General features: G+C 41.9%; 1 protein-coding gene across 5 annotated transcripts in view; it reads right to left on the bottom strand.

The window, feature by feature from the left end:
- Positions 1 to 10,824, bottom strand: part of LOC147054818 (kinase suppressor of Ras 1-like) — a 64,087-nt gene extending 53,263 nt beyond the window's left edge. Inside the window, exon 1 of one of the 5 annotated variants that reach the window (XM_085917327.1) lies at positions 10,650 to 10,824. In XM_085917327.1, coding sequence (XP_085773453.1) covers positions 10,650 to 10,778 — 129 coding nt within the window. In that variant the 5' untranslated portion in view covers positions 10,779 to 10,824. The other 4 variants (XM_085917328.1, XM_085917326.1, XM_085917329.1 and 1 more) reach the window with 4 other exon arrangements.
- Positions 10,825 to 17,097: the final 6,273 nt, after the last annotated feature.

The following is a 17,097-nucleotide window of genomic DNA, read 5'->3' as shown; positions in this document are numbered from 1 at the left end:
CTTTTTCTCTGTTCTGCAAATCTTATTTCTAAGAAGAAATTTGAGGGTGATGTTCTGAGAATGAGCTACCAAGCTTTTTATGAATTAATCAATAAGGATACATTCATGAAAAGCTGTGATGAATGCAGTGTTGAGTTTAATTATATTCAACAATATAACGTTGAATTTATTTATATTCAACAATATAACATATTTGACCACTTTTAATTGATTTTTCGAGGCTAAATACCTAATTTCTAGTAAGTAGCCCACCCCTTCCTATATGTTTATGCATGTGGCTCTCATTGAAAAAAGTTTGGACACCCCTGTTCTAGACATTTAGAGTTTTGCAGATAATATGAAGCAAAAAAAAAAATAAATGTGAATCAGACTTTGCACCTCACACTGCAATAGCTGTGACATACCAACCACCTGGGCAGTGCCTGGGCATGCCTTGGATGCTTGTGTTTACAGCTAACAAAGCGGGAGCAGAATTAAAATGACTCAAGTACAGAATCCAACAGGGGAGAATGAAAGCTCTTCGAAAATATATTGTTCTTCTACCAAACGTCCATTCTTTTATCATAAATATTGTCGTTTCTTTGTCACACTCGCACTCACATCAAGACAGGTAAACAGACCAAGGAAACAGCTTTAAATGGGAGGGGTAGAGTCCACAGTAATCGGCACGTGTTTAAACGTGTAAATATATGCGTCAATTTAACAAGCAGATAGCATGACTTTAAAAAGTGTTGTTTCTGCCAGACACTTGTGCAAAATGTAGGCGAGCATCTGTCAAGCAGTAAAAGCGACCACGCGCAACTGTTGCGCGACACAAGTGGAACTATTTCTAATTTTAAAAAAAAAGAGAGAGAGAGAAAGTGAGGTACTTTCTTTGCACGTTAGATCGCAAATTACATTCAGAATCTGTTCTGAATTCTGGTAGTCGAATTACGTTACCATGTCAACAGCACGTCAGAGAGCCTGCTCTCGTAATCCAGGTGTTGTTCAAAGTAATCCACTGTGCAGTCGACAGCTCAAAAACATACTGACAGCAGTCCAACCAGCATTCCCGACTGTTATCACACTCCCAATTTGTCTATTCCCTCCCTCCTACCAATCTCCTTCCGCGATTATTCCTTACCTCCCTCTCTCCTATTTTTGGATAGCCATTCATTTCATTTGCCTTGTCTACTTGACAATGCCAATACCATACATCTAGGGCACAGGTGTGAAACTCTAGGCCCGGGGGCCAGGTACGGCCGGGCACATCATTTTTTTGTGGCCCGCGAAGACAGATTGTGCATCAAATTTGTGAGACCATTACTAGAATTGCACATTTTCTTCACTTTTAATAATATATTTTTTAAATATTTGACCAGTTTTTACTCGTCTGATTTGAAAACAAGTTATTTGTCAGTATGTTTTGTAGCTTTTATTGTATATAATATGAGGTGCTCATACATTTATTTGGGTTCACAGTCATAATGGCCCTCCTTCTTCTGTCGTGTGTCTTCAGACTTGCAGCTCCGATGAGCCAAGCCAGGTCAACGTGTCGTCGTCCAGGTCAATCAGGCCTTGTTCGCCATTTGGTGGCCGGTGTTCGGGGCAACTGCTGCACCTTATTTTTAATGGCAATCTGTACGATGACATTGAGTTTAGCGGTGGTAAGGCCTTCAAGGTTGAGCTGCAGTAACGCTAACGCTTTGTGCGGTCTCCAGACGTGGCAAAAACATTTGTTTCGCTTTTGTAGGCTTATTAAACCTGTAAGATACTCGTAGGGGAGGCCATGTAGCGGCTGTCTTTTTCTCCCCTCTGAAAGAAGCTATGCCTACAATGCGGCCCGTGATAAAAATGAGTTTAGATTCTAGGGGGAAGCACTTAGGACATTCTAGCAAAAAACAAAGGTTTTGCAGGTTAATGTTTATTCTGTATTGATAATGTCAGTTGTGGTTTCAGTTCTTTTGGGTTGTGTAAGGACTGTCATGTTGGATACTAACAATTTCCATAATTCATGATTTCAATTTAATCCATAATTAATTTATAGGACCCATTTTATGCAAAATCTACTTTTTTTTTTTTTTTAGCTTTTAGCCATGTTAAAATGCTGATTCTGCAAGCCCAAAGTGGTGTTTTCCTCCATTCAACATCCATGTAACATTCCTGCTCATTCTACCTCTCTAAGCACCCAGCGCCATATATTATATCGACTGTGTTTACATGCAGTCAATAACCCTTTTAAAACCCAAAAATAAAAATTGCGTGATGGAAACCACTCTTTTTACATGTGTTACTCGTTCGGGCAAGTCATTGGTTTTGTCCTGTGCACTCTCTTGCTCTATCCGCAACGAGTTTTGGTCTCTGAACTAACAGGAGTTATTTGTACACGCAGCTTCCACACCATAGCGATCTTAACTTGAATATATTGATTTCTCAACGCTAAAGATTCATTACTCAATGCTTTATTCGCACTCGCACTCACAGCTAGGGGCAATTTAGAGAGTTTAATCAGCCTACCGTGGGCCGCTCAGTGGTGCACTGGTTAGCACGTCCGCCTCACAGTTAGGAGCAAATGTTCCCGTTTGTTTGTTTTTCATGGCTCCATTTCCCTCCAGGCCCATTTTTGTTATCAGATTGAGCACTTGCCACCTGTTTATATACTTTGATTATTTTTGTGCACTACTTCATTACACCTTTTTTGTGATTCCAACCCTCCCTGTGTCGAGTTTGCATCTTCTCCCCATGCCCGTGTGGTTTTTCTCTCACATCCCAAAAACATGCTTGGTAGGCCAATTGAGCACTCCAAATTGCCTCTAGATGTGAGTGCAAGTGTGGATGGTTGTTCGTGTCTGTGTGCCCTGCCATCGGCTGGCAACCGGTTTAGGGTGTCCCCCGCCAACAGCCGGATGACTGCTTGGATAGACTCCAGCACACCCGTGACCCCCGTGGGGACAAGCAGTATAAAAAATTGATGTATGCCTACACTTGTGCACAAGCAATTATATTTAGGCTTTAATCGGTTAGGTTTTTATTAGGGGATTTGAATGTAATCTAATGATTAGAGGCTTGCAGGCTGGCTCTTTTTTAATCACATCCCTGCTCATTAATTCTAATCAAGAAACATAGTAAATCAACCAGAGGCAAAGCCACCTTCCAGTCCATATTTACAGCGATTTTCATGATGGAATTCAAATGATTTTTCAGGTGTAGGAAAGAAACGCACATCGGTAAGGCGGCAGACTTGGACTGTTTCATAGGGTGCGTCACGCAGGCTTGGCTACAAGATGGCATCTGTCGAGTGAGTTGGCCTCACTTTCTATTTATACATAGCACTCTAAGCACGAGCCCCGCCAGACCCAAAATGAACAGGTTCTCACTTTGTGACATCATTTTTAGGAAAACAGTCATATGTATACACAAATAATATTTTCATCAGGTTGGAAATTTTTTATTCTTCGAGAGTTAGCAAGCACTGTTTCGTTTTTTATTCAGGTTCTTAGTTTTTTTGGGATTTTAATAATCATAGTTTGCTGATGTGCTAACCACTAGCCAACAGCCCTTTTTATTTTTAGAAGTGAAAATTGATACTTTTTAAATTATGACCCTAAGACAGACGTCTCAAACCCATGGCCCGCGGGCCAATTAGGGCCTACAGGATGATAGTTTCTGGCCCTCGCTTTAGTATGAAAGTTTAATGTTTGTGTGGCCCGTGATTTTGATATGAATGGTTGTGTGCGGTGCTGATTCGAATTTGTCTTTTTGGGAGCACCAAACCAAAGCACCAGCCACACTGTCAATCCCTGTTCGTCTCAGCACGGTAGCAGTGTAAAAATAATTATAGTGTATTCAAGTATGTTTCCTAAGACTATCAAAATGAAGCTCGAAATCATAAAGGAGCATGGCAAAAGCATGTGAGATTATCTGCTATGTATAACTGCTATTATCAATTCTTCCCTCACCTCTGGTTCTGTCCCTCTATCTCTCAAATCTGCTACAGTTACCCCGATTATTAAAAAAACAGGTTTAGATCCCAATATTCTCAGTAACTTCCGTCCCATCTCCAACCTGCCATTTCTCTCCAAAATTCTCGAAAAAGTGGTTGCATCTCAGATTCACACCCACCTCACTAATAATAATCTATACGAACAGTTCCAGTCTGGTTTTTGCCCTCGACACAGTACAGAAACAGTCCTTATTAAAATCACTAATGATCTCCTGATTGCAGCCGACTCTGGTCTCATATCCATACTCATTCTTCTTGATTTAAGTGCAGCTTTCGACACTATCTCTCACTCCATCCTCTTAGAAAGACTAGCCGCTATTGGACTGGTTGACACACCCCTGCACTGGTTTCACTCTTATCTTTCTGGCCGTTCTCAATTTATCCAGTTAAAATCTTTCACATCTCACCCCTCCCCCGTGTCCTCTGGTGTTCCCCAGGGTTCTGTCCTTGGTCCCCTCCTATTTATCATTTATCTCCTCCCACTTGGTCAGATTTTCCGTAAACATAACATTAATTTTCACTGTTACGCGGACGACACCCAGCTCTATATCTCTTCAAAACCCCCTTTCAGCCTCACAACCTCCTCTCTCAGTGCGTGCCTTCAAGAAATAAAATCCTGGTTCACCTCAAACTTCCTTAAACTAAACAGCGACAAAACTGAGGTAATCCTTATAGGTTCCAAAGCTTCTCTCAATAAACAACCCTGTTTTACTCTCACCATTGACACCGCCTCGGTTTCCCCTTCCCCTCAGACAAAGAGTCTGGGTGTCGTCCTTGATTGCAACCTATCATTCAGCACCCACATAAACAACACTATCCATTCCGCTTATTTTCACCTCCGTAACATTAATCGCCTCCGCTCATCACTCACCCCATCCAGCGCTGCTATCTTAGTCCACTCACTTGTCACCTCTCGCTTGGATTACTGCAACTCCATCCTTTTTGGTCTCCCTCAAAAACTCCTCCATAAATTGCAACTGGTCCAGAATGCTACTGCTCGCATTGTCACTGGAACCACTGTCTACCATCATATCACTCCCGTTCTACACCAACTGCACTGGCACCCCATAAAACAGCGCATTGATTATAAAATTCTCCTTCACACATTCAAGGCCATCCATAACCTTGCTCCTCCATACCTGTCTGACCTCCTTCATATACACAGTCCTACCCGGTCTCTCAGGTCTGCCTCCAGTATCACCCTCACTGTCCCCTCATTTCATCTGTCAACTATGGGGGCCAGAGCCTTCAGTTGCTCTGCCCCTCGCCTCTGGAATTCCCTCCCCCCGGACATCAGAAACATTGACTCCATCGAACTTTTTAAATCTCACCTCAAAACCCACCTGTTTAGGCAGGCATTTGTCTAAGTTTATTTGCTCTGCTCAATAGGTCTCTTTGCTTTTAGACTTCTCTTCTTTTAATTGTGTCGATTTTATGTGTGTTCGGCGACCTTGAGTGCCGTGAAAGGCGCCATACAAATAAAATGTATTATTATTATTATTATGTGCCCCCCCCCCTCGCCAAGCAAACTTAGGAGGTAAAGAATAAAGTGACATTTATTTTTTGTTAACAATGTTTGAAAAAGTGAAAATAAAACAGTTGTTTTAGTTTATAGGGCAAAAAGTGTGACTTTTACCATAGTCTGGCACGCATTATTGTCACGTGCCGTGCCACCCCATCATCAGCCGGTAACTGTCACAGTCTATCAGTCACCCTGGATACCATGACGTCATTCATTCACAGCCACGCCCCTTCTATTGAGTTAATCACCCACACCTGTTCCTGCTCATCAACCAGTTCCTATTTAAACATCACACATCAGTCACTCCCTTGTCAGTTTGTCCCCGTATGCTACCCTCTCGTTCCTGCTCTGATTCTCAGTTGCTGACCGACTACGTGTGAACGCCAACCAACCAACCAACCAACCAACCAACCAACCAACCAACCAACCAACCAACCAACCAACCAACCAACCAACCAACCAACCAACCAACCAACCAACCAACCCACCCACCCATCCATCCAACCATCCATCCATCCATCCATCGATAAATTTCAGTAGTCAGCAACTATATGTGGTTTCTTTAGTTTTCTATATCTGCTGTATTATTATTGTTTTCATTATCATTTTATTTATTTATTATTGTTTGATAATTATTTTTCCTACATTTGTTAACTTTTTATCCAAGCCTAAAAAAAAACCAATGCGGCCCAGCCTCGCCCCAGACTCTACCTCCAGTGGCCACCATGTAAATTGAGTTTGAGACCCCTGCACTAAAGTAACAGGAGCCACCAAAAGATGTTCAATAACCACACCTTTTTGAGCTATAAAATGAGAAAGGGATAACTCTGCTAACATACATTATTATTAGATCCCACCCCAGCTTCATCCCTGCCTCTTTGTGTATCTTACTAAACTGTGAAAGTCATGCAAACATTGTGGGAACACGCCTGATCCCAGCAAAGCCCTGAGGGCAGTACTCACCTCTCCTACAGTTTTACAAGACAGGAATGCACATGCAGATGATTGAGAATGGGACATTAGTCTAAGTAAGTCCTTTTGACAATTTTTGTTACTCCCCATAAAAAAATGTAGTTGATTTTTTTTTTTTAAACTTAACACAGCAAAAAATGGGCTACTGCGATTTATGGCAAGCACACAGTCCAGTTCACATGGTCCAAAGGGAAGTGCGAACAACAAACCACAAGTTACCTGTTCCTTAGTTCAGGGCAGTTTAGTGCATTTTAGTAAGGTTTGGCTTTTTTGTGCTTTCATTGACAAATGGCACCAAAATATTTGATCGTCTATGAATAAATCCATTCTAAGACAGTGCAAGTAATTTTTTTATCGACTCGTGCCAATGGAACCAGTAAATTCTCTGATTTTCTTTTTAATTAGTATTAGATATGTTTTGATTTTGACAAACCTCCGCTCCACACTTCATATTGCCACTGAATGACGACCTATGTTCATCAGGTCACAGGTCTATGCCAAAGTTCAAACACAACTATACCTATGCACGGATCTTCAACCGTTCCCTGAAGCTGTGTGAGGTTCCCTTGTGCTTCAAGAGCTCCACCATTTTACCGGTGAATTTTACCAAGAAGCCCGCTGATGATTACAGACCTATCGCCCTGACATCTCTGGTCATGAAATCTTTTGAGAGGTTGGTGTTGGACCACCTGAAGGACATCACGGGCCCCCTGCTCGACCCCCTGCAGTTTGCCTACCTGGCAAACAGGTCGGTGGACCATGCGGTCAACGTGGGACTGCACTACATCCTGCAACATCTAGACACCCCAGGGACGTATGCCAGGATCCTGTTTGTGGACTTCAGCTTGGCCAACAGGAGACAGCATGTGAGGCTGGAGACCATCACATCAGACCCCCGGACCACCAACACTGGTGCCTCTCAGTGGTACGTCCTCTCCCCACTTCTCTTCTCTCTCTATACCAATGATTGCTCCTCAGGCGACTCTTCTGTGAAGCTCCTGAAGTATGAGGACGACACTACTCTCATCAGACTGATCCGGGACGGTGACGAGACTGCATACAGACAGGAGGTCGAGCGGCTGGTCCACTGGTGCAGCTATGGGCGGACTGGGAGATTTTTTCAGGCCAGGAGTCAGTTATGTAACGAGGCCACACTGGCCTTCCCCACGAGTGCATGTTTACACCACACTCAAATGCATGGGCACAAGCAAAACGCATTTGTGCGCACACATGCACACAATCATTCTTTGGGTTTTGTTGTGGGTGGTACCGGGAAAACAAATCAAAATCTCTAGAATGAGGGCGAGCAAAATATTAAAAAGTTCTCTCTGAGTCTGGATGTCTGTCTATGTCCTGAGTTGGCCTTTCCCTTGCACTGCTCCCAGGACCTGTCTTGCCACTATACAAGTATAGTGTCAGAACAACCAGCATAATAATTATATTATCGACAATAACACAATCAATATCAAAAGAATGATATGCTTAAATATATGCTTTTTTTTCCCCAAATGTTTCATGCATACTCATACCCTATTCAATCCCATGCATCGATAGATGACTGTCTGTTCTTTACCTGTCAGCTGCTCTGAGCTAGTACTGGGCCTACTGTCTGAAGCACCAAAACTGGCAATATTTCCACCTTTGTATGGGAAACATAGACACATATTTTAATATTAATTTAGCCAGGGCCAGTTACAAAGTTTAGAGGAATGTGCATGTAAAAAAGAATAACAAATGACTCTTCAACTTACAGAATCAACTAGAACCAAATCTAACAATAAATCAGCAGAGGGACAGCCTTATTACATGGTAGTGGAACATATGCACACAACACATACAAACTGGTATGCATACACACGCGGGCACACACACAGTTTTTAATGGCACCGTGTGAGGGGGCCAAATAAATCCGTACATTTTCTGCGTTTGGCCGCGTCCTCCTCCAGCGCCTTTCTTTTTTTGTCCCTCTCCGCAACAGAGAGTTGCATGTCAGCAGGCGTGCTGGAGCCTATTCCTGCCATCATCGGGAAACCCTGAACCGGTTGCCAGCCAATCGCACACAGAGATGAACAACCATCCGTACTCGCACTCATACCTAGGGACAATTTAGAGTCTTCAATTGGCCTACCAAGCATGTTTTGGGGATGTGGGAGGAATCCAGAGTGCCCAGAGAAAACCCACGCGGACACGGGGAGAAAATGCAAACTCCACACAGGGAGGGCCGGAGGTGGAATCGAACCCGCACCCTCCTAACTGTGAGGCGGACGTGCTACCCAGTGCTCCACCGAGCCGCCTTTATTAGTTTCAACCATACAAAATATGTCTCAATATGTTACAATAGTATTTCACATTACGTCAAATACTTCTCAAATTATTTTGTGTCAGTATGAATTGTTATATATAATCTGTTGTATATGCACATGCAGAAACACTACAATAATGTGAACTGCAAAGGCAAGTTTTGGGGACTGAAAATAAATCAATGAAAACAAACGAATAATAAATAAAGTGTTTTGAATTGTAATTAATGCACATTTACTTTAAAGGGGAAGTCAGCACCAACATTTTCATTATAATATTGTGTTGTATGTGCCCCCACTCGTCTAAACATGGCATTCTGATTAATATTGTGGCTGTGGAATGAGTTGAGTAGCAACATTCGCCCATTTTAATCCATGAGAGGGGGCAGCCATTTTGCTACTTGCTGTTGACTGAAAATGAATCATAGACATCACAGTCGCTGGTCTTAGTTCACAACCAATCACGACTCACTAGTATGCTGAAGTTGAGCCGTGATTGGTTCTGATCTGAGACCTGGTTTTGTCATTTTCAGTCGACAGCAAGTGGCAAAATGGCCGCCTCCGAAGATGGATAAAAACAGGTGGATTTTGCCTTTTTAATTCATATTCCAGAAATAAAACATTAATCAGAATACTGTGTTTAAGTCAAGTCAAGTCAAGTTTTTATATAGCCCTAAATCACAAGCAGTCTCAAAGGGCTCTGTCCTCTGCATTTAACCCATCCCCATGTGATTTTTGATCCATCCCCTGGGGGAGAGGGGAGCAGTGAGCAGCAGCGGCGCCGCGCTCGGGAATCATTTGGTGATCTAACCCCCCAATTCCAACCCTTTATGCTGAGTGCCAAGCAGGGAGGCAATGGGTTCCATTTTTATAGTCTTTGGTATGACCCGGCCGGGGTTTGAACCCACAACCTTCCAGTCTCAGGGCGGACACTCTACTACTAGGCCACTGAGCTGGTTTAGCAGGCATCACATTGTGTTTAGACTTGTGGGCTGCACAAAACATATTACAAAGAAGATTTTGGGGATGAGCTTCTCTTTAAGATATACCACTGTGATGAAAAGGAAACAAAAATATCAGCTTCAGTACATAAACATTTGTGGTATAAAAAGACATTTATAGATATTCGAAGTGAAAAATCGATTTTGATTTGATGATGGGTTACAAATGTTACAAAATCATTACATCCTTGAATCATATCTTACCCCATATATGGAGATATTAAAGTCTCTTTTATGAGAGATGTACACTAGGTATAAATCGGTGTAAATTAGTCAGAGGTTGCTGATTATTTGTTGTTTCTTTGACTATGATGAATACAGCCTTTAGAGAGCTTTCATGTGTTGTTGCGTGTACACAAACACATGACAAAAGATTCATCCTTCCATCCATTTTCTATACCGCTTGTCCCCACGGGGGTCGCAGGCGTGCTGGAGCCTATCCCAGCAGTCTTCGGGCAGTAGGCGGGAGAAACCTTGAACCGTATGCCAGCCGATCGCAGGGCACACAGAGATGAACAACCATCCGCACTCGCACTCACACCTAGGGGCAATTTGGAGTGCTCAATTAGCCTACCAAGCATGTTTTTGGGATGTGGGAGGAAACCGGAGTGCCCGGAGAAAACCCACACGGGCACGGGGAGAACATGCAAACTCCACACAGGGAGGATCGGAGGTGGAATCGAACCGGCACCCTCCTAACTGAAATGCGGACGTGCTAACCAGTGCACCACCGAGCCGCCCACAAAAGATACAGTTGTACCATACTGAACCGAATAATAATCGAACCACATTCTTACATGTTAAAATTGTTACACTCTTGATTTGTAGCATACTCCCGTGTATCCAGAATTGTATTGATACGATATACATACATACGGTTGTTGTTTTGTTTTTCTAAAAGAGGTACTTGTTCTTGCCTCAGCGTCCTGGAGGTCATCTACTGAGCTTTGGTGATGGTCCCATTCAGTATGATGGTCACATAGAGTGTTGCCATTTCTCATCAGCCTTTCTCAGCCACCTGCCGTTTCCTTCTCAGCACACTCAGGAAAAAACCTGCAGCACAACTTCAAACTTGCCCTCCGTGTTTGTGTTTTGTTTACAAAGAGCTGTCAAGACTGCCGAGCCGTGTGGGTGTGGGTGCGTGTGCGTACGTACGTGCGTGCGCGTGTAAGCGTGTATGCATGTGCGTGTGTGTGTGTGTGTGTGTGTGTGTGTGTGTGTGTGTGTGTGTATGTGTGTGTGTGTGTGTGTGTGTGTGTGTGTGTGTGTGTGTGTGTGTGTGTGTGTGTGTGTGTGTGTGTGTGTGTGTGTGTGTGTGCCCGTGCGTGCACGTCTGGTTTTGGGTGTGTATAGAGGGCGTACAGGGTAGGGACGGATGATTGCAGAGCAGCTGACTCAGCACATTCTAGTTTTGTTTAGTTCTCATTACACAGCAATGCTGGCAAAGAAGGCATTTGCTACATTATCCTTTTTTTAATTATTATTAAAAATTGCACATTTTACCAAACTAGCAGTAGCTTCTTACAACCATATATAATACAGTGAACACCATAAAACTACAAGAAAGAAAAATGAAAATGATAATGAACCACTAAATAAACCATTACAGTTTTTATTGGTTGTTTGGACGCAGCCATCAACTCAAATCCAAATTTTCAAAACAGTTAACAGAGAAAGGGCTAAATACATGCCACAGTGGTCAAAATGACATATTTTGTTTGCAAAAGGCTCCAACTGTGCTAAAACATTTGTCATATGAAACAAAAGCAAATTTTCCCTTCAAATAACTCAACTTATACACAAGTATATGAGCACCTTCAAGCAATCATTACACAATGGGCAACAAAATATAAAATGTACATCCCCAATTTGATGCTTATTCTATGCGCCTTTTAATCTGGTGCGCCCTATATGTGAAATCATTTCTAAAAAAAAAAATTCAATGGAGGTGCACCTTATAGTGCACCTTAAAAGTGTAGAAAATACAGTACTTTTTAAAATATGTAAAATATAGGTGGCAAATATAGACCTGAACAAATAAAGCACTCAAATACAAGGTTTTGTGTGCTTTAAAATGTGTGGGTTGACCAATAGTTGACAGAAATAAATTAGGTGTCTGGTTACAATCTTTATTTTTTTGACGCAGCCGTCAACTCAAATCCACATTTTCAAAACAGTTAACACAGAGGGCTAAACACATGCCACCGTGGTCAAAATAACAAAGGCTCTAACTGTGCCAAAACATTCCAATCAATCATTTCTCAATGGGCAACAAAATACAGCACTCGTGTGAATCAGTGCACCATTGCTTGTCATTGCAGCCTATAACTGTATGTAGCTTACATGCAAGTGCCGTTTGCCCTCTTGCAAAAAATGCATTCAGAATCACATATGCTTTGATGAAAATTTTAGTGATTACATTATTTTTTTCTGACTAGCTGACAAATGAAATATTCACACAGAATACTACATGCAAAAAAAAAGCAATTTTTGTGTGAGGAATTGGGAAATTAAAAAAAAAGGATTTTACAGTAAAGAACAAAAATATGTAGTAGACCTATACTATAAGAGATAGCCACAAGTGATACTCCTGTGTCTCTTCTTCTGAGCCCATCTATGCCTCCACCTCACACATGGACTCTTTGTCCTCTGACCCACATCTTACTGTCACTCTACCTCATCTGCCTTAGACTTCCTTGATCCATGCTTGCAAAGTACAACACAGGTCTGAAGACTGATTGCAAATTGAAATATTTTGTAAAAAAGTGTCAGACAGGTGCTTTTAATGATTGCATACTGATCAGGGACTTTCAAAAAACTTGGAGCATATTGTTTCTGTTCTGCAAGCACAGCTAAAACACTGGAGTTTGAACTTCTTGAATGACATCTCAGTGTCTCGGATTTTCTTTTTTCGCGGGACGGACCATGAAAATCAAGGAAAATCATGTACATCCGAGACAGCAACACTAGGCTAAATTATTGGTTTCTACAGCATCTAATGTACAGCATATTGTTGTGTATTTTCTGAGAAGCGTTTTTTCCCGGACCAGGTGCCGGGCAAAGCCGGGTGGATTTGGGAAAATGACTCCTCATGATACAGGCATCTTGTTCAGAAAAATATTTTATTCCTGCTCATGCTGATGTTTCCTCGTTACATCGCGTCCACAGAATTCTGTCTCCGTGCTGATAGTATATGGTAAACTGTAATACTCGGTAGGACCAACAGAGGTTTCCATTGTCCAAGTCAGCGAAACGGAACGAGGAAGACTGATTTCTTGGCAATGGCGATGTGTGAAAAATAAAGTTGGAGCACAATGTTGTTGTTCAAGACAAAATGTGGTCATTCTGAAAGATGAACAATACATGCGCTAGTCTCCTCGTGTCTCTACTTTGCTCCTGCGACCCTCTCCTTTTGGGTACCTGCATGCGAGCTCGCGACGGAGTATGGCCGTTGTTGTGCAAAGTAAGATACCCTTGTGAAAATGCCCTGCTGCAGGAGCGTACACGCATTGAGTGAAAGGCGGAAGCCTTTGCCGTGCGGCAGACAGTGTCAGCTTGTTTTCAATAAAAACATGATGAACACACGGACAGTCCCAGCTTGTTTTCAATAAAAGCATGAAGGTTAACACAAATGAACACTATTACAACTTTTGTACCTTTACTGCTCTTATCTACCTAGCCTTGAGAGCTCATAACAACAATGACTCATTTCCTCTACTTGTTGGTCCGGCTTTCATGCGGAAGCAGGTGATGCTAGAGTGAAGAATCGATCCACATTCCATTGAATGCAACTTTTGGCATCAGGACAAATAAAAAAAACCTCTTAGTGTAGAAACCAGATTCGGTTGAAGTTGGGAAATTGTGTAAAATGTAAATAAAACCAAAATACAATGAATTGAAAATCCTTTTCAACCTGTATTCCATTGAATACACTAAGACAATATATTTAATGCTCAAACTCATAAACTTGATCTTTCAAATAATAATTAACTTGGAATTTCATGGCTGCAACACGTGCAGTAGAAGTTGGGAAAGGGCATGTTTACCACTTCCTTACATCACCTTTCCTTTTAATAACAATGAACGTTTTGGAAGAGAGGAGACTAATTCTCTTAGCTTCTCATGTGGAATTATTTCCCATTCTTGCTTGATGAACCGCTTCAGTTCTTCAACAGTCCGGGGTCTTCCCTGTCGTATTTTATGCTTCATAATGCGCCACACATTTTCAATGGGAGACAGGTCTAGACTGCAAGCGGGCCAGGGGAGAACCTGGACTCTTTTACTTCGAAGCCACGCTGTTGTAACACGTGCAGAATGTGGCTTGGCATTATCTTGCTGAAATAAGCAGCAGCGTCCATGAAAAAGACGTCGCTTGGATGGCAGCATATCTTGCTCCAAAATCTCTATGTACTTTTCAGCATTTATGTTGCCTTCACAGAAATGCAAGTCACCCATGCCATGGGAACTAATGCACCCCAGCCCCATACCATCACAGATACTGGCTTTTGAACTTTGCGTTGATAACAATCCGGATAGTCCGCTTCCTCTTTGGTCCAGAGGACATGACGTCCAGTGTTTCCAAAAACAATTTGAAAAGTGGACTCATCAGACCACAAAACACTTTTCCATTGTGCATCAGTCCATTTTACATGAGCTCGGGCCCAGAGAACCCGGCGGCGTTTCTGGATGTTGTTCATAAACGGCTTTTGCTTTGCATAGTAGTTTTAACCCGTACTTACTGATGGAGTGACGAACTGTATTTACTGACAGTGGTTTTCAGAAGTTTTCCTGAGCCCATTTGGTGATATCTTTTACACACTCATGTTGGTTTTTAAAGCAGTGCCGTCTGAGGGATCGAAGGTCACGGTCATTCAGTCTTGGTTTCCGCGCTTTCACCAGATTATCTGAACCTTTTGATGATATTATGGACCGTAAGATGTTGAAATCCCTAAAATGCTTGCAATTTTGCTTTGAGAAATGTTGTTCTTAATTAAACTGTTCAACTATTTTCTCACGCAGTTGTGGACAAAGTGGTGAACCTCGCCCCATCCTTGCTTGTGAATAACTGAGCATGTTTGGGGAGGCTCCTTTCCATTCATGGGATGTTCCAAATAGTTGTTTGATGAGCTTTTCTCAGCTTTCTCAGTATTTTTTGCCACCTTTCCCAACTTCTACTGGACGTGATGCAGCCATGAAATTCCAAGTTAATTATTATTTGCCAAAAACAATTAAGTTTATCAGTTTGAACATAAAAATATATTAAAAACAATAAATAATAATTGTCTTTGTAGTGTATTCAATTGAATATGGGTTGAGAAGGATTTTCAAATTGTATTTTGTTTTTATTTACATTTTACACAATTTCCCAACTTCAACCAAATCCGGTTTGTATGTACGTATATACAGAGCAGATTTATTGACATCAATGGCAACCATCTTTGGATCTTGTATGTTCTTCTTGAGGGTGCTCGGGAAAAACATCCACCAGTAGTTGTTCCCAACTTTCTACTGCTCATCAACAGTATTCTGACAAATTGCATCACTATGCTGAGGCTGATCTAAGATGCTCTAAAGCAGGAATGTCCAAAGTCCGGCCCGCGGGCCAATTGCGGCCCGTTGTCAAATTTCATCAGGCCCGCAGCCTCTGTGATAAAATCTTTAGTATGTGGCCCGCCGCCATTGTTGACCAGCGCTTTAATACACACGTACCAAAGCTATTTTATATTTATGCCGCAGAAATGTAATCTCGCGCGACCCGGCGTGATTTCACAGCGAGAACATTACTCCAGTTGTTCTGCTATGCGCAAGTCAAATGCGGAAATAAACCCGTTGTAAAAAGGGTACGCGCGAACCGGCTGCGTGAACCCTGTGTGAAATGTTCATGAGGCGAAAATAATTTTAGACTCATGTAAATTTAAGGTATTTCATACAGTTTGTTCAATGTTATCGTATTTTATGTATTACTTATAACTCCTGTTTAAAATGTTCATGAGGCGAAAATGATTTTAAACTCATGTAAATTTAAGGTATTTCATACAGTTTGTTCAATGTTATCGGACTCTTCAGATATGAATGAAAGGCAGAATTTGTGTTTTTAGAGTTGTTCACATCTGCCTGAGTGGCTTATATTTGGTTATTTTGTCATTTAAAAAATAAAGACAATCGGGAGAATGAAATTTGTTTTATAACAGTGTTTATTTGGATGAAATTGTAGTTAAAAAAAATGTCCGAAAAAACTACTGGCCCCCGGGCCCCTTCACTTTATCAAATCTGGCCCTCCTTGCAAAAAGTTTGGACACCCCTGCTCTAAAGAGTGGCCAAGTCTACGCTGAGAATCATCGGCTACCCACTGAAGGATATATCCAAGTCCCGCAGCTTCAGAAGAACGGAGGCAATCAGATGGGCAGTGCGCGCCTTTTAGAGCGTGGTCAGGGGCAGGTGGATTGTCAGAATGGCTGGCGGTCAGGGCGTGGTCGGGGACAAGCAGTTTTTTAGGACAGGCGGCGTTCAGAGAGCTCCAGGTTAACAGGCTGGCAAAGTCGGAAACAGGAGTCAGTTGGTGGGAGAGCAGTGTGCAGCATCACGGACATTTTGCCAGAGAGTGATGGTCGTCCAGATTTTAAGTAGTGGAGTTACCAAGCCAAATGCTGATTTCATAGGAGCTTTGTTTTTGAAATGCAAAAAAAGGGATTGTTTGAATTATTTGGATCAAATTTAGCTGCAGTAAGAAAGTACAAAACTACTGATTTCTAAAGTCTTTTATTTCAAAATGGAATGTGAAATCTCAATCTTGGGATAAACTATTATATCCCAGAATTCTTCCCCAATCAAAAAAAAAAAAAAGGTAAATAGCTGTGTAATAACAGAGGGGTTATTTTACAGAATGGCTGTCCATGTATATTGATGATTAGAAATTTGCCCTCACAACACGTTGGCTGTATGTTACCCAATGCCAAGTATAAGCTGGTTTTCAATATTTGTGTAGGCTGCCTTGACTTTGTTTCAACTTGAAGATAGCCGGACCAACCTGTGGTGGGCCTTCCTCAGCAAAAATTGTCTAATCATTGGGTGAAACACCCTGTGGTCCTGAGGTATAAGTTGTCTTGTAACATTGTATCCCAGTGGAAAAGCAGCCATCTAATTTCTATATTGGATGAACTGTAGCTTTTTCCAGCCGACAGGCAGGTTCTTGCACTGCTTGCTTACCAGCTATGAGGGTCTCTGAGAATAAGACTGACACCAATTAGTACTTCCCAAGTACGGTATCCTTCAATACTTCAGTTGTAGTGACTGTTTCAAACAAAAATGAGGCTGATAAAA

Source organism: Syngnathus leptorhynchus, chromosome 7 (assembly GCF_054491065.1).
Source record: "Syngnathus leptorhynchus isolate UIUO chromosome 7, UIUO_Slep, whole genome shotgun sequence".
Lineage (NCBI taxonomy): Eukaryota > Metazoa > Chordata > Actinopteri > Syngnathiformes > Syngnathidae > Syngnathus > Syngnathus leptorhynchus.
This window is presented reverse-complemented; position numbering and strand designations above follow the sequence as displayed.